Source organism: Vigna angularis, chromosome 5 (genome assembly GCF_016808095.1).
Source record: "Vigna angularis cultivar LongXiaoDou No.4 chromosome 5, ASM1680809v1, whole genome shotgun sequence".
NCBI classification, from domain to species: Eukaryota; Viridiplantae; Streptophyta; class Magnoliopsida; order Fabales; family Fabaceae; genus Vigna; species Vigna angularis.
Window position 1 is genome coordinate 38178464 of NC_068974.1, and position 18164 is coordinate 38196627.

General features: G+C 30.2%; 3 protein-coding genes across 3 annotated transcripts; 2 read left to right on the forward strand and 1 right to left on the reverse strand.

Annotated features, from left to right (window-relative positions):
* Positions 1-571: 571 nt before the first annotated feature.
* On the reverse strand, positions 572-1086 carry LOC108340355 (auxin-induced protein X10A-like). The gene has a single exon (XM_017577683.2). It carries the CDS (start codon positions 1007-1009, stop codon positions 731-733), a length of 279 nt encoding a protein of 92 aa, XP_017433172.1. The 5' UTR covers positions 1010-1086; the 3' UTR covers positions 572-730.
* Positions 1087-7390: 6304 nt separating this feature from the next.
* LOC108339932 (auxin-induced protein 15A) lies at positions 7391-8097 on the forward strand. The gene has a single exon (XM_017577160.2). The coding sequence runs from the start codon at positions 7553-7555 to the stop codon at positions 7967-7969; it is 417 nt and encodes a 138-aa protein (XP_017432649.1). The 5' UTR covers positions 7391-7552; the 3' UTR covers positions 7970-8097.
* An 8151-nt stretch (positions 8098-16248) lies between these two features.
* LOC108339933 (auxin-induced protein X10A) lies at positions 16249-17097 on the forward strand. The gene has a single exon (XM_017577161.2). It carries the CDS (start codon positions 16545-16547, stop codon positions 16812-16814), a length of 270 nt encoding a protein of 89 aa, XP_017432650.1. The 5' UTR covers positions 16249-16544; the 3' UTR covers positions 16815-17097.
* The last annotated feature ends 1067 nt before the right edge of the window (positions 17098-18164 follow it).

Below are 18164 nucleotides of genomic sequence, written 5' to 3' on the forward strand. Positions count from 1 at the left end.
GGAGAAGAAAAGTGCATTTGAGAGAATAGTCTAAGAGGGACCAAGCAGGAGGAAAAAAAACTATCTCGACAGCTCTGAATAATTGCAAAACATGTCATGCATAACAGAAAAAGAAGTATATCCACAACTTCAAAAGACACCGATAAACTTCGATGAAAGCGTTATTAACAATGCAATGGTCACCCATCTTGTCTCTTCTCAGACAACTGTTTAGAATGGTTTTTTAAGTGATCTGATTGGATAATCTTATATTTTTAAAGATTTTTATGGAGTTGTAACAACTTTTCATAATATTTTTTCTTTTTCAAGTGACTTGATCGGATAATCTTATATTTTTAAAGATTTTTATGGAGTTGTAAGTGTGATCGAAGTAACATATTTTGACATAGAAAATTCTTTTACACTTATTTGATACTATGATTTACAACTTTTCACTTTTTTTTCTCTGTTACAAATACAAAAATTTAATTTTTTTTATAACTATTTTATCTTTATCTCAAATAGATGTAATGTATGTCAAACTATAGTTACTCCAAACAAAATTTGGCAGAGAAATTGTATAGGTAAAATTCATTGAAACTTCACCAAAAAAAGAAATATGACATTTCTGTATACTTTCTCACTTATATAGTGTTTTCCACTTACAAACGAAGGATAATAAATAAATAAATAAAATTGTCTTCTGTACAGTTTGTCTCAACTAATCTACGTGAGTCTCCTCCAATATGATTTATAGCCTATTCAAACGAGAAGTGAGATCTAAGAAAGCCTCTTCCCTGCAAGGAATTGTGATACCACCCATTGGATGGGCATACCCGAATTCTTCCTCAGCTTGGCTCAACAATTCTTGAAATAAAGGTTGATTCAAGTATGAAATAGGAATCACGAACCGCTTCATTTTCTCTCCAACATAGACTGCTAGATAGCCTTTTGGGACCTCCACAGCCTTGGAAGCTGCTTTGGTGACAGCAAAAGATGATCTTCTAATACCGGGTAAGCGGAAGCCCATTGTTTCTTGAGATGAATTGCACAGAGAACAATACCAAAAAATGCAAGAGCTTGTGTGTGAAGAAATGCTTGAGTTGTTTGTGATTGGCTTGCCTTGCTTGAGAATGTCATTGTGAGTATATATAGATAGATATACTACGAGTCTGTGTGAAACCGGTTCTCTGATGAACTCAATGGTTGGTGGGCAATTTGATGCTTGATGGGGTCTAGTGAGAGACAGGGGCTAATGAGGTGTCACATGATATTGCCTACATGATTTTAGTGAACGATTATTTGAGAATTGAGAACTCATGCCAACCTGGTTGCACTTCAGAAAGAGACTTTACAGCAAATAAGCAAATAATTGCATAACCAATATAATGGCCTTCTTCTTGTGTTCCAGACAGGCTCAAAACATAAACATTTGTTCTTCAAGTTAATGAACTACCACTTTCTGATAACTAATACAGTAAAAGAAATGTCTACTGTGGAGTGTTTATGCAGATCTGTTTCACCCTCCATGTGATAAAAGTGGTGCAAAAGGAGCATCCACTACATAGTCCCCACAAAACAAGACTTGAATGTTGTGTAGACTGTTACTTGTAACTAAAAGATACCAAAATTAAAATTGTATTAATATTGATTTCTCAGTTTCTCTTACTAGATGAATATCCAGTTGATAGAACCAATCCAAAGTTTGAGTTCCATACATTCTTGCTATGAATTGCTTATAAGATACAAGGCAATCTTTAAAGAGATTGCTCAAATAGCCTATAGGCTAGTAAATATAGATATTTTGGTTTCCCAAATCACCTAGAGATTTATTTTTTCGATTTCCACTTGCACTATTTAGAGTGAGAAATTTAAAATTCTGCTGGAACTTCAGTTGATCTTAAAACACAAGTAGCTCTCAAATCTGAGAGAGGGAAAAACTGATCATTGAACTTTGGAAATTTAAGGCATGGCTATGATGCATGTAGCCAAATAGCATCATGTGATTCATATAACTGATCTTACCTACTGGGATAAGTCTTTGTTGTTGTAAATACCCCAATGCCAATGTTCTTGTGGACCTACCTAGGCAGAGAAGCCACTTCGTGTATGATCTGGGTCAATGCTCCTCAAAAATCTTAATTTCATATGTATAATCTTGAACATATTTTTGGTTTATAAGAAAAAATAATTTTAACTTCCCCCTGAGTATATTATCTTTCTGTATGTTCCTAACTCATCAGAAATATACTCTTGCTCTGCCCTGACAAGTAATCTCATGTTCTGTTCCGGCTATAAAAATTTATTAGTTCAGCCAAGTGTAGTTTTTCCTAGATCAAGCAGCCTTACTCATGATTTGTGATTTTTCTTTTATTTAAGGGACAAATTAACAATTAAACATTGTAACTATCGGACAGAAAACACAAAGAAGCCATTTGAATAATTCAACTCATTGTTATAATGCAAGAAGAGAGAGAGAGCATACTCTTGATTAGACATTCTGATGTTAAGTCAATTCTACTGTACAAAAAGTTTCTACTAATCTATGTCAGCCTTCTAAAGTGTGAGATTTATATCACATTCAAGCATGAAGTTATATGTTGGAAGCTATCTTCGCTGCAAGGAATTGTGAGGCCGCCCATGGGATGATTATATCCAAACTCCTCTTCAGCTTGACTCAACAATTCTCGGAACAAAGGCTGGTTCAAGTATGATAGAGGAATCACAAACCGCTTCATTTTCTCTCCAACATAGACTGCAAAATAGCCCTTTGGCACATCCACCGCTTTAGAAGATATGTGATTTCCAGCAAATAATGTCCTTCTCATGAGAGGTAAACGAAAACCCATTGTTATATTGATTGTGTTAGAGACTGGAGAAGAGAATGGTCTAAGAAAGGACTCTTAGTATAAGCTTCTGAATTTTGAATGCTTCTGGATGTGAATGATTTGTGTTGATCCTAAATTCTCTTAGCAGCAGATATATATACATAGATCAAAGGATATGCAAGAAACCATAGGCTACTTGGATTATTGGTGAAAGAGAGCTATGAGTTGTTGCTATGGGACCAAATGAGAGACAAAGCATATGGTGTTGTCTTAGAGGACTTTCTACTGATTCAACGTAACATGTTATAGCAGATAACATAACTCAAGTCCCACCTTCTGGAACAGATTACCCCACTTAAAATAAAACATGTGCATATGTGAAAGAGAGAAACTAGTTGATCATGTTGAAACTTCTTCATGGCAGCAGCAAACTTTGTTTATGCAAATTACACACCCTGTGTGCCTAGAATCTGATGTACATAAAAAATGTGGTCCATGGTGCCTCGTGATCAAGTATTCAATGTTGGTTCTCTTATATCCAAGCGCTGTTTAAGAGCTGGCAATCAACTATGGTCAATTCTCAAGGTTTACAGGTTATTTATTGCTACTTACATATTTTTTATATCTTCTTCAAAGAAACATGGGTGATGTCTGAAGCATGTCTACCATTGAAACAGCTACTGCTCAATGAATGAACAAGCATTACATTTCACCACTGCTGATGTATCTAAGTTCAAGTAGGTAAACATGTTGGCCATTATGTGGGGTATGGTATACACTCACATTTATCTTCCTAATCCTTGAAATAAATCTCCAAGACAACACCATGTGATTCCTTGTCCCTCAATAGAACTGTTGTAAGAAATTCACTCACGGAGGAATTGGAATATTGCAGATGCAGATGACTCATCAGGGACTATATATATATACACTATTTTTTGTGCTCAAGCAACACAATTCATTTACATCCTCAAGCATCTGAATTCAAATATTTCTTTCTCATACAAGCCTTTTGACAATACTCAGAATACTATTTGTTTGTAGAGCAAAAAATACAATGGGTTTCCGCATACCAGGTATTATTAGACAGCCATCATTTTCTGCTGTCAAAGCAAACAAGGGACTTGAAGTTCCAAAAGGCCATCTTGCAGTGTATGTTGGAGATAAGATGAGGCGGTTTGTGATCTTTTCAAGAATTGCTAAGTCGAGCAGAAGAAGAGTTTGGATATGATCATCCAGCTGGTGGTCTTACAATTCCATGCAAGGAGGATGACTTTCTACATCATGCTATAGTGGTGCTCGGATAGATTAGTTGAGAAAAAAATTGTAGAGAAGGAACTTACTTTTATTATGAATTTTGTTATGCTGTATTTTTCCTTGTATAATCCAACTGAAGTTGGAAATTTTGACTTGAATGACAATGCTAACAGAAGATATTGCAAAACCACTTCTTTGTTTTTCTCCAATATTTTAATAAGTATAAATGCTATAGTGTCAGTATCAAATCTCAGTGGAAATACACCAGTCAATCTATTATCTTTTGGTGGGGATTAAATGCAGTTACTATTTTGGAGATATTAGCCAAACTTTCATCGTATGTTTTTGAACTGCACATGGAGAGATACAACTCATGAAATGTTTGGATGTAAAGGCCAGTCTATGCGTATGACATTGTTCAACGTCAAATTAATGACTGTTCTCTATCATTTTGAAAACTAATATTACTTTGTCGTGTTTCATTTATACCAGAATTATTTTCATGCATATTGATAAATACAATAAAAGTTATTATAAACATATGCAATACAAAGGTTTAACATTTAGATTCATGCACATCTCTCATTATGGACAGTCACTCAGATCATTATAGCAATTTTGTCCAACTTATCCGACCAAAAAGATGGATTTCGATCACGAATCTGAATAATCATTTTCAAAATTCACGAAAAGAAAATACTTAACTAGTGCTAGCACATTATCCACATCAAGTGAAAATAATTTATTTTAGTTCAGTTAGCAGTGACACAATCCCAAGATATCTACATCCACTTGAAGTTAAAAGAATGTGCATGAATTTGAAACCCTTTCAAGTCTTGATATTGGGCTTTAAATTTGGACCCCATGCAAAAGTGGATAGGTTGTTTCTTCTTGCACGCCATTATCACTAACTGCACCCCCATTTCAACTCAAAAAGACTATCATACCCTCCTTTACTGTCACCATCACCACTGTTGCTGCCTTCATTGGGACTGTTGCACCATTCTCACCGTAGATGAAGACGAAAAGAGAGAAAGCTCATTCCAGAAAAAAAAACTCATTTCATATGTTTTGGAAAACTTGTTCTGAAAAGTTCATTCCAAGAAAACTCATTCCTGTATGATATATGTTTTGGAAAGCTAATTCTGGAACTTCTTTTTTAGAAAATTTGTTCCAAAATGCATTTTATACATTTTAAAAATTTGTTCTAGAAATCCTTTTCCAGAAATTCTGTTCTGGAAAACCTATTCTGTAAACATGTTTATAAAATTTTGAAAAACTTGTTCTGGAAGATTTTCAGAGTAATTTTTAATTTTTTGCCAGCTCTAGAAAAGTTAAGGAACTTCAATGACTACAAGTTTCTATTTTTCAGAAAAATTATCTATGAAAAAATACTACACACTAGAATAAATTTTTTTGGTGGTAGATTAAAAAATGTAAACAGAAACTATGTTTGTGAGATTATTATGGGAGGGCAAAAGGAGTGCCAATTGAATTATAATGTATTACTCTAAAATGCAAAGTTTCTTTCACGTTCCTTGTCGATTTTGTGTCTTCCATTCCTAATAATGTTGAGCTATTAGAACTGTTTCACAAATAGAAGCTAGTAATGGGTGAACCGATTAACATGTTGTTTTATGGTTAACTGTAAGTACACTATTGTTACATAAAATGTTAAAGTATTTGGCCTTCCAAAAATCGGGTCCAGTAGTGCAATAGTGGGAGTATTTCACGTGCAGTGGTTGAAAACAACTTTTGTGCAATCACATGGACGATTTGAGTTTTCAATTGAGTGGCTCTATTATTGGAATGCTTTATGAATTCAATAGAGAATGAACAGGTACAAAGACATTGAAGTGAAGGTGAACTAACTAACCTAGCCATTTTTCATTTCCCATAACTGTTGTAAAATCTGCATTATCTGATGTACTTCACACTCTATTGGTCTAATCAACTTGCATAACAAGCACTTTGCCACACCTAATTTGCCTTTTACTATAGTTTACTTACACGAAACAATGCAAACTTCTACTGTGAAAGTTGCGTTTCATGTGAATTCGAGTTGAAGAGGAAGGTAAACTAAAAGGAGATAAGAGGAGCAATTGTTGCAGTTTATGAAACTGTATAAACCAAAGTTATCATCCTTGGTTTAGCAAAAGAACAAATATGTAGAGGCTCTAATGCACGGAACAAACCTTCTACCAAATAATTGAAACCTTTGGCTTTTGTTTCAAATAATGACGTAGTGCTCACCCATTAATTATTAACTTGTTGATTATATTTGTAAACGATAATATTATATGCTTATATATAATTTATAAAGATATTGTTTTTGTTGAATACAGTGAAAATCTATACATGAATTAATCTCTCTTTGTGTTAAATATATACCTAAAATCTTCTATTTATAATAAAAGAGATATAAATTAAGTCAAAAATACAAATAAGAAAAATAATAAATTAACTAAAGATAAATATAAAATAAAAATAAATCTAACTGTTTTAATTCATTGTTAATCTAAAATTTACATAATCAACTAATAAAAAAATGATAACAATTTTTAAAATAAGTTAAATAAATTGTTGTCAAAAATCTAAATGTAACTTTAAATCTCCCATTAAATAAAAATAGAAAATTAAACATTGCTCAGACATAAATATTGTCTTGACACTTTGATCTTGGTGTCTATTCTTTTAGATGGAGTGGGATTCTAATCTCACTATGAAGTAAGATTTCAAATATAATTAGATAATAATATAGAAAATCACACACACACACACCCACATAAAAAAATTTGATTTTTAGTCTCTTCACCATCTGGTTTCAAAAGAACAAAATCAAACTCCATAATGGGTCATTGAATTGAGGCTGATCTGGTTTAGAAATGAAGTTTCTGTGCTAGAATTAGTCCAACATATTAGGTAGGTGAGAATGGGAAGGTGGTATTTCATTATAGATTTGACATTGTATCTACTATATAGGATGGGATTTTTAAAAGGGGTATTAAGTTTATGACATGAAGTCAATTGGACCAAATTAAACAAAGGATTAACTTAACCTAATCCTGAAATTATGTGAAGGAAGTAGATAGGCCTATCTATTATCAGTTTTGTCACAACAGAAGCTGTCTGGTGATGACAAGAAACTGCCAGTAAAGAGCATCAGTCTAAATTCAAAGCTCCTTTTAATAGGTCTGACCAGTTCAACATATTTTCCAATTCATGTTGGCATTTCATGTCAAGAACGTGCCTAGAATAAAAAGGGCCAAACCATTATTCGTTCAAAGCATGAAACAATAATCAACAAGTAGTACAAGTTTCAACTAGTACCACACTTTTATTTCTGGCTCCAAAATTCAGTGGGTCCTCATGTTCTGGTCTGGATTAGGCACACTCATGTGAACATACCCCAAGTCCTTCACCTGACATGTTTCTGAACATTCCTCATATCATAATATCATCCTTATCAGCTATTTAGAAATCAGTGCATGGCTTCACTTCACCTCTATATATACATGTCTGCATTTTCTTCTGATACCAATTCGAGCCATAAAACATTTTATCAGTTCATATTAAACTTTGGTTCATATCTATCCTTCTGCATCATGAAGACTGGTAACAGATTTGTGGGGATAGCTAATGCCAAGCAGAAACTTCAGAGAACTCTTTCACAGAGAATCAAAATGGCTTCTGCTGTTGCTGATGTTCCAAAAGGGCATTTGGCAGTGTACGTTGGAGAGAACCATAAGAGGTTTGTGATTCCAATATCTTACCTAAGCCACCCTTTGTTCAGAGACTTGTTGGATTGGGCTGAAGAAGAATTCGGATTCAACCATCCAATGGGTGGTCTCACTATTCCATGCACTGAACATTACTTCATTACTCTAACTTCTTCTCTTAGTTAATTTCTTGTTCAAAAACCTGCAATGGTTTCATCAATTTGGCCAATTGAACATTGGCTATTTTCATTTTCCTAGTTCATAGACAGATAGGAGCAATAATATCTGGTCTCGTCCATTCATTTTGTTCTGGAGATTCTCCTTAATCCAATTGCATCACAACCGATGCCTTCAAATTTTGTACATATATCTCTGTCATTGAGTTCAAGCAAATTTATGATTCCAAATGTTGCTCTGAAAATTGTTGGATATTGGGCTCCAACTGATAACAAAGGCCTTTGAATATACTGGTTTATTTTATAGTAAAGTGTTCGACTTTTTCCACAGTTAGATTCATCACTATAATATCATTTCCTTCATTCTTCACTAAAATTATATCAGCACAGCAATAACATCAATACACTGTTAACTGGAGTGGAGAACAGCAACATAAGTATACAGTTAACAAAGTAAATTGTTTTAAAATGACAGTTATTTTATAGAAATCTTTTCGGCATTAATATGTACTGTAGAGTAGAGAATGTTGTTTTTTCCTAATAACTTATAAAGGTTCTGTTCTGTGTAAAAGAATTATTAAGGTGAAAACATGAATGTCACTGGCCATTTGGCTTATTTACTAGAAAATATTGCTAAAACTATGGACGGATTAAAAACGATTGAAAGATTTGCGTAAATTTAAAAGAAAAATATTATTAATTGAATGTTTTTAAAACTATAAACATGTTGAAAATGAATTAAATACTAGAATCAAACTTTAAATTAAGTACTATAACCAGCCTTTTACAAATTTGTTTGTTGCAACACAATGTTGCAAAAAAGTAATTCTTTGATTCGTCAATACTATTTGAAAATTTGTTGGGATATTGGAATTTCTATATCTTTTCCACATGTTTCCATTGATAATTTATTTTGCATTTTATATTTAATCTCTATAACCATTTGTTGTGTTTATGATTATTTTTCTTACGAGACAAAATGGAAAAACTTTTGCATGGTTGATTTTGTTGCATTTGTTCATTTTGCAGTTTTTAACTTTGAAAGCATTTTTGTCGCTGTAAATAAAATACCTTCACGAGAAATATCTTCACTCATTAATCTTTGTTAGTCATATGATTACAAGACATATATTATTTTTGTCAAATTATATGTAGACAAATTCTTTAGGTTTTCCAATAAAGTAATTGATTATTTATATCACTCCTGCAATGTTACAAGAGTTTTTACTTCAAGTCTAAAATTTGGAAATTCTTTACCCAATAATTTCATCTTGTTAACAATGTTCAACATTTTGTTTGAGTGTTCCTTAATTGTCTTAGACTCTTTCATTATTTGCAGTTGAAACTCTCTTATCAAATTAGCACTTTTCATGTCTCAAATCATCTAGTTTTCTTCTTATTTTTCTTTCAAATCATTTCAAATACTTTTAAGGATTCTAAGGTCATGATTCTAGTGAGGATCGTTTGTGAAACACCAACAAGCATACATACATTTGCATTCGCATTCTTTGTCTTTTTTTTTCCTTATGCATTTTGATTTGAGTCATAATGGTATTCTCATGCACCGAATCAATGATATCGTCCTCTTCCACAATTTCCAATAAATATAATCTTTCTAAATAAGTTTGCATTCTTGTAACTCATTATGAAAACTTATAAATCATAGCAAGTTATTAGAAAAACTTTTCTCCTTTCATTCTATTTGAATGGTGAGATTTTGAAAATACAATATGATGTATAAAAGAACTTGTTATTTATTTTATTCATATGCTTTATATATAGAATAGAAATGTAAGAAAATATCAAATATTAATCGATGTCTCAATTTTACTTTTGTAAATTTAAATAATAAATTGATATATTTTTAATTTTATATAAAAAAATTATCTCTAAAAAAGTAAAAGATTTTTTTAAAAATAATTTAAATAAGAAAATATGAAGCAAATATTTTCAACTGTTTTTAACCTTAAAAATTTAAAAGTGAAACTAAGTCCGGTACATATATAAAGGAAAAAGGGTAGGAAAGCTCATTTGGAAAATGCATTGCATTTGGCATTACATGTGTGGATCATGGTGTTTTCTTGGTACATATATGCATCATTGTGTTTATGGTATGCAATGTTTTGCTGAGTATCTATCTAATTTAACAATGGATCATACATAGTAAGTTGGAGTGTTAGGGTGCAAGTTCCGTAAAGTGGGCAACTAGGACATTACAACTTCCCATCTTCCATCACAACCAAAAACAATACGGATTCTTCTCATCACAAATTCCAATAAATCACATGCCCCTTTTTTTTGAGATAATCTTTAAAAAACTGACAAATATAATTTTAACTAAATTACATATAAACTTAATTAAGTTTCAATTTTTTTATAAATTTAAATATTTTTAATTGGATCTTTATTAATTTTTTTCCATGTAATAGGTACTTGAAATTTATACTTATAATCTCAATATCTTATTTTAACCAACCACAATAAGTCATAAAAAAATATAAAAATGAACTAATTACCAATAATTAAGAAAAATAGTCTTGTAAATTAAAATTAAAAAAAGAAAAAATATATTTACATCAGAGTTTTGAATGGATAGAAAACAAACTACACAAGATGACAGAATCATTAATTGCACATACATAAAGATTGTTTGAACCCTCAAGGGAAAGAAATTATGGAACAGACCAAATGACCGTCCTAGGTGTTTATGCCGTTAAAATTAAGAAGGAGCAGTGAATTGAAGCATTTTTAGGACTTAGCATAGCAAAATATGTCCAATTTATGTGTCTGGTCTGGTCCTCTGTACAGGCACAAAGACAACAACTCTAACGTTTGCACAATAAATTGTCTTTCATAATATTAACATTATTTGGCCAAACCATACACTCTAGTATTTCAATTGTCTGTCAAATGAAATTTATTCATCATTTATTAATCTACTCTTTATAGGTAAATATCAATATTGGACCTTAATTTCATGCCTAGTGGGTGGCTTCAATGTGGATTTTGGCCCAACCTAACCCACCTTATCCGAATTAAGCTACTTTCACGGGATGTTTAGATTCAAGACATTCCAACAGGAAAACTCTGCAATCACACAAGTGTAATAATGAGTTAGAATCACTTTTTTTTATTATTTAATTTTTTATTACTGATTTTTCAAATAATTTATTAAAAGATAATAAAACCACAAAATTATTCATTATAATAAATAATTAAATATATTTTTCATCTTCAAAATATTATAAAAAATTGTGTTTATAGACTAAATTATATATATTAACTACAACAAAACTTGAAATATCAGGTTATGAAAGCTTATTCTGGAAATATTAACACCTCTCTACGATTTGCTAAAAAGCTTATTCTGGAAAGCTTATTCCAGAAGGTATCAGATATATTTTGAAAAAATGGTTCTGAAATCTCGAATAATTTAAAAAATTTGTTCCAAAAAACTTGTTTCGGAGAACACGTTCCAAAATACATCTCATTTGTTCTGGAAATTTGGAAATTCTAGAAAACATGTCCAGTCCAAACAAGTAATCTGAAAGTCATCTGTATGAGGGATAAAATGGTCATTTTAAAAATAATGAGAATGCAGTTAGAAATTAAGAGATGTAAGAAGCAGAAACCTCAATTCTACCAAACCTTTACCCCCACATAGCCCAACCCATGTTCAAGAAAATGGAAAAGAATAAATATGTGACTTCTTTGTGCACCCTCAATTTTCTTCTTGCACTCCCAAATTTTTCTCAAAGATATTATATATTAAATAATTAGGTAAAAATTATTTAATGTTCTCACTGTACAATATGAAATGCCAAAAAACTTCGACATTATACTATGTTTTTGTACTAACTATTTAAAATAATATCGAATTTGAATATTGGCATTTTATCAAATTTCCAAATCTAATATACATATTATCAAATCTCAAACAATACCAGGATTCCAAATCCGATACACCTACCTAACATACCTAACTGAATTTCATAATCCACTCTACTACCTAATCTACTAGATTTTAAAATATACGTTACCCTTCTCACCTCCTGAAACTACAATTACCAACCCCCAAATCACCATGCCCAAAAAAAAACTTTCTTCAGAAAGGAAATGCACTTCACCAAAGATTGCCCAAGGAAATAGAGGTGCCTCGCTAATGTCTGTGGAGTATCAATGGAAAAGGAATGGGTGAAAAAGAGATGCAGGAGGAGTAGGTACAAGAAAGGAGGTGAAGGGTGTTAGGGTGTAAAATAGGATTTTTACCCTAGTGAAAGGTCAATTTTGGGATTTAGCAAAATTTGGAAGTGCAAGAAGAAAAGTATGGAGTGCAGGGAGAAGCTCCGATGTCTGGAAAGCCAGCACAAATAGGGTATTGAAAGCGGAAGAAGAAAAGCTAACAAACAAACACCGCTATTTTGGGACCTACATGTGTGTGGAAAGGTTATGGATTAATAAATTATAGTGTTATGGCCATACAACAAAGATTCATATCTTTTGTGAATAGTGATTATAAATCTAATGTTGTGTTTCATAGTTAAGGTTGTGAGGTCAGGACGAAACCCTAATAGCAATGCCGGTGCCCAAATATTTTTTTCATGATTGTGCTGCCATGCAACAAATCTTTACATGATTGTCACTCACGTACGAACTTTCACAAAAGTCCACTGCTATTTCCACTATGCTTGTTTCTTCATTGCCTCCAAATTAAATATTCATTTTTATAAGAATATGATTTGCATGTCTTGAAAGTAATTTTAATGTTAGAATGACATACTAACGGAGTTTTCATTTGCTATATCAATATCAAATTATTGTTGAAAATTTAATCATGAGTCTAAATCCTATACTAAACAAAGATGATTAAAATTAAATACTATAAGTTTTAATTCAAGATTTTAATATCATGATATATACGGAAATTTTAAGTTTAACTCAGTTCTAAATCAATTTATAAAATGAAATTTATACTCATTTGTATACTTTAAATTGAGTTTATATCTAAATATAAGACTTCCAATAACAAGTATTATAAAATAATAAAGATACATAAAATTATTATTTTAAAATTTTGAGTTAAAAATGGTTAATCTCTTATGTAAAATAAGTTCATATTCCATTAAGACTTTCCTATAAAATTCTCTCATGGTTTAGTCAAAATTTTCTTTTATCTCAACTTTTAAAAAGTAATATTTCAACTCTATAAACCTTTCTTTTTCTTCGTAAGCTTGTAAGAGAAAATGAAAAATAGAGAAGTAGGAAAATAAATTTTCACAACTGTTTCTTATTTTTCAAACGTAACCCAAAATATAAGATTCTCCCAAACAATGTTTCGTTGTTATCTAAGCGACATCATCGAGATCAAACTATATTGTATCTAATTATTAAAAAAAATACAAATTGTGACCACTTGTTTCGATCAATAGTTTGATTTTTGAAAAATTGTTTTTTCTTTGAAATCATGTTATATGATTGATAGTTATTTCCAATTAATTGGAGGTGTTACAATGAATTTAATGTTTAATTTAAAATTAATTCCAAGTCCCGTTGTTCTCACAACCTAAATACTAGACTTGCGATTTGAAACCAATTTTGATTTGACAATTTGGAATTGAAATTACATTGTATTTTGGATTTGACGTTTCGAACATAGTCTTATTAATATTTTTGTCACGATGAACCAAACTTGTTAAATAAAATGTCTTTTTAGTGATACGTTTCGATCTATATGTTTGTGGTGTCATTTTTTGTGTGTTGAAATGGTATATGATGCCATAATTGAGTACACATACATAGGCTAATAGGTTTATGTTTTTTTTGGTAAATAGGCTAACAACATATCTAAGGAGTAGGGTATGCAAATCAACGCTGTAATGACTACTCGACAATAAAAACTAACTGACCCAAACCTATTCTTTCATTTTTACATATCATTATTGTACTATATTTTTTAAATATACTGAATTTCATAGATTCAAAAAAATATTAAAACATCAAAGTGATAGTACAAGTAAAAAATTTAAATTTGTCTTTAAACTTTTGAAAAGCATTTTTTATTTCATCATATATATTCTGAATCTTTTATTCTGGTTAATTAACATAAGTTTTCAAGTAGGAATATAGGGTAGCAATAATTGTAAACATTTCATTGTGTCTTATAAATGATAATAAATTTTAAATGCTTTATAATTAATATCAATGCATTGATTCAATGCATTGAATATTCATAAATTAAATGTTTATGATTAAAACTTGGCATTTCACTCAATTTCATTAAACAGAATATTTCTTTCAATAATTATCAATGTTGAGTAATTTAGAAAGGAAATTTCATTATAAATGGCTAATTAAGTTTTTTTGTGGATATTATACATACCAACCAAACTGTCAAAGATAATAATTTCATAGTTTATTTTTTATAATTTCCTAAGGGAAACAGATGCCCTTGTAATTATGTATCCATATTTTTTTCTAATTTAAATAATACGATTTAAAAATAATAATTTAAAAACTAAGAAAATAATATGTTAATTATTTGGAGTGAAAAAAATTTAAAAATTATATTTGAGGTGAGTATTTATATATTTTATTAAATAAAAAATGGTTTTCTTCTATTAAAAAATAAAATTATTTAATTAAAAGTTATAATACAATTAGTTTTCTTATTTTAGTTTTTTAATATTTCTTTTATTGAAGAGGAAATTATTTAATAAGAAATGACTTTAAAAATTATATTTTTCTATATAACGGTATGTAAATAAACTTTTAGGTTGATCGTATAAAGTAATAGAATAATACTGATAAAAATACGTATGATTGTACCTTTGCCGCGTTATATGTGTACGTAAAAAGCTGAAAGCATATCTACGAGGGTGGGACCTCATAAATAGGTTTAATGGCTACTCAACAATTAAAATTAACTTCAAAACATCTCATCAGAACAAACAAAATAACCTAATTAAAAGCCAGAAAAATATATATATGAAACAGAAGTGTTAATGCTTTTGCTGTTCTGATGAGATTCTTAAACTTCCATGTTTGCTTATTATCCTTAATATCCGAATCTTGTCGGTTCACTGATAAACTCTCACATCCCTGAGAGGTGTGTGTGTGTGTGTTCATCTTTTTTTTCTTTTTCTGCTTAGAAATTATGAAGAAGAAAATGGTATTAGTAGATTTATATTAGTTCTGAGAATTTAATGTAGCTGAGTATGGTGTGTCGGTTTATTAAGTTGGTAGGTTATTTTCACTTGGCAGTGATAAAATAAGCAGAAAATGCATTGAACATTCTGTTAAGGAAAGTGTAGGTGTACGAAAGACAGAAGTAACAGAAGATAAAGTTATGGTTGGAGAAAAGGTTGAATAATGCTATGGATGTGAATGAAGTTAGAGTTAATGCATGGCCACGTTATCACCATTCTTCGCCTCCTCGTGTTTCCTCCATAAATAATGGAAGAAAAAGAAAACAACGAAAAGGAAAGCCAAATTTTCTTGGTCTTTTTAACTAATAGGTATTTTGAGTGAAGGGAGATTTCTTTGTAATTTTATAAAATAAATTACATAAAACAATTTGTAATTTTATTAGAATAATTGTTCGAGTTTCTGATTTTTGTTAGTTTTTGTTAGAAAAAGTTTATAGTAGAAAAATTGTATATATATTAATTAATTTTGTTGAATATATGTGAATATATATCTTATAATGTCGGTAAAATTATTGTATGCTTTTATTTATGAGTTTACTTGCAATTTAATATATTCTTTTTCTTTGATTAAACATGTTTTGTCTTGAAAAGTTGTTTTAAAAAATTATATTGTCTTTAAAACAAATTATATACTTATTCCGAGTTGTATTTTATAAAAATCATATAAAATATTTTCTCGGATGATAAACTATAATATAGTGTTCTGTCTGATTCATTATAGAAAGAATTTTACATATTTTTCATAAAATGAAAAGAAAAAATACATATATAATTTAATTTTAAAAAAAGATAATTTTTTTTTATAAAAAGTGAATTTTAATCCGAATATAAAACTAGATATTAATAAATTATTTCAGATCAACTAAAAAAATAATCTTTAAACTTAATTCTATAGTATTTATTTATACACTTTATATAAACTCGTCTCGTCGTTAGTACACTGAAACTTGTAATCATTTTAGATGAACTTGAACTTTTTCTTTTTGTTATTCCTGTCAAATGTATCCGAAACTTAACAATGTTGGTGGAGTGAAGAGAGACAGTGATAGACAGTTATCGTTTTCAGAGTACTGCACTTTGATACAAAAAAATAGTATGTAGTGATTAGAAGAGAATGGTGAAAAAGAATTCTCCAATGGAACTTAGCTGGCTCATGAACCAAACCAAATAGTGAGAACACTTTGACGTGCATTTTAGCTTCTCCTTCAACAAAACCATGTGACTCTTTCTTCAACATTATTACGAACTGGGACCCTCAGTTTGCTATGAGTTGGACACGTACGATTTTTCCCTCCATCTTCCTCCTATAAATAATCCACCACCCAATCTTCACTTTCTCAACACCACCAGCACCAAACAGAACCAAGCAACCTTCGATCGATGGGTATTCGTTTGCCGTTTCTGGTTAATGCAAAACACACGTCGTTGAAGTCGAACAATGTTCCAAAGGGTCACGTTGCAGTTTACGTGGGAGATGTCGAAAAGAAGAGGTTTGTGGTGCCGATATCATATTTGAAGCACCCTTTGTTTCTTGATTTGCTGAACCGAGCAGAAGAAGAGTTTGGGTTCAACCATCCCATGGGAGGCCTCACAATTCCTTGCAAAGAAGAAGCTTTCATCAATCTCACTTCTCAAATGCGTGCCTTCTGAGACAGACACCATTGTTACGTACTACGTAGTACTACTATATATTAGTTGACTGCATTTTAACTCACTCACCATTGTTACTATTATTATGAGATTGTGTTCAAACTTATGAGTTAACTTTGTCTGGAGAATCAAAATTGATGGCCATGGCCTTGGCAATTGTAACTACTTCTTCTTCCTGCAAACCTCACTTCCATTTATTTATTGTTTGGAACCTTTGTTTTTCGCCTTCATAGGTCAGTTGCAAGCTGCTGGAGTTAATACGGAATAAACAAGTTGAATTAACTATTCGGGTTATTAAATATGTTTGTGTTTTTTTATTATGTACATTCTTCAAGTTTAAACTTTAAAGGTTTTGACTTATACCTTCGTAATATTTCAAATTGGATTTTCTTTCATGGGGTAAAAAATACACAAAAATGTTAAAGTGGAGAAATAAACATAAGTAAATGGTAGAAGAATAGAAAAACTAAAGAGACAAATACGTAAGAGGGAATGAAAAACTTGTCGAGGAAAGAGTATATAGTACAGTTTTTTACAATGGTATTTAATTAAAAATTTCATATAAATTTAAAGTATTTGTCTTAAAAGTCGCACCAACAATATTTTTTATTGATCAATATTTTTCTTACACGGTACAAAAACTAAACTCAACATTATATATATATATATATATATATATATATATATATATATATTAATAACAATTATTTTATATAAATATATACAATAAATAATTAATTTCATCTAAAAATTACTTAAATATTTTTTTTGGTATACATGGATACCTTAATTTGGTTGTTTTCTAAAGGCTATTATTTATGCAGTCTCAACCGACTAAAATTCATTTTTCATACTTTTAAATTAATATTCTAAAAACAATTTTCCTACATAAGATGGTTTATGGTTAAATAGCAGTATCGTTTAAACTGTTAATATATGCATTATTTAGTCATATTTTAGTTTCCTCTGTCTCTGTTTTAAAGAGATTGTTTATTGAAAGTGTATAAAAACATAATAAAAATACATCATTGATAAAACTAAAAAATATTTTGAAATATATGTTACAAATGAAAGAATCAAGATATATTTGTAGACTAAAAAGTAGTTAAATTTAATGTTTTGTGAATCTTTCTAATATATTAAATTCAAATGTTAAGTTTGACCTTACTATATCAAAGGGTTGGTTTTTATGAACAAATATTTTTTCGATGTATTTAAAAGTTTTTTAAAATAAGTTAATATAGTAAGAGTCAATTTAAAAACTAGATAAAAGTACTCCGACCTGAAATTTAATTTTATATCCTAAATCAATTTCTTAATGTAAGCTAAATATATAAATATTTGTCTAGG

Bases quoted from the DNA above. Each gene is read 5' to 3' on its own strand.
- LOC108339932 (XM_017577160.2), top strand. From the start codon at position 7,553: ATGGCTTCACTTCACCTCTATATATACATGTCTGCATTTTCTTCTGAT.
- LOC108340355 (XM_017577683.2), bottom strand. From the start codon at position 1,009: ATGGGCTTCCGCTTACCCGGTATTAGAAGATCATCTTTTGCTGTCACC.
- LOC108339933 (XM_017577161.2), top strand. From the start codon at position 16,545: ATGGGTATTCGTTTGCCGTTTCTGGTTAATGCAAAACACACGTCGTTG.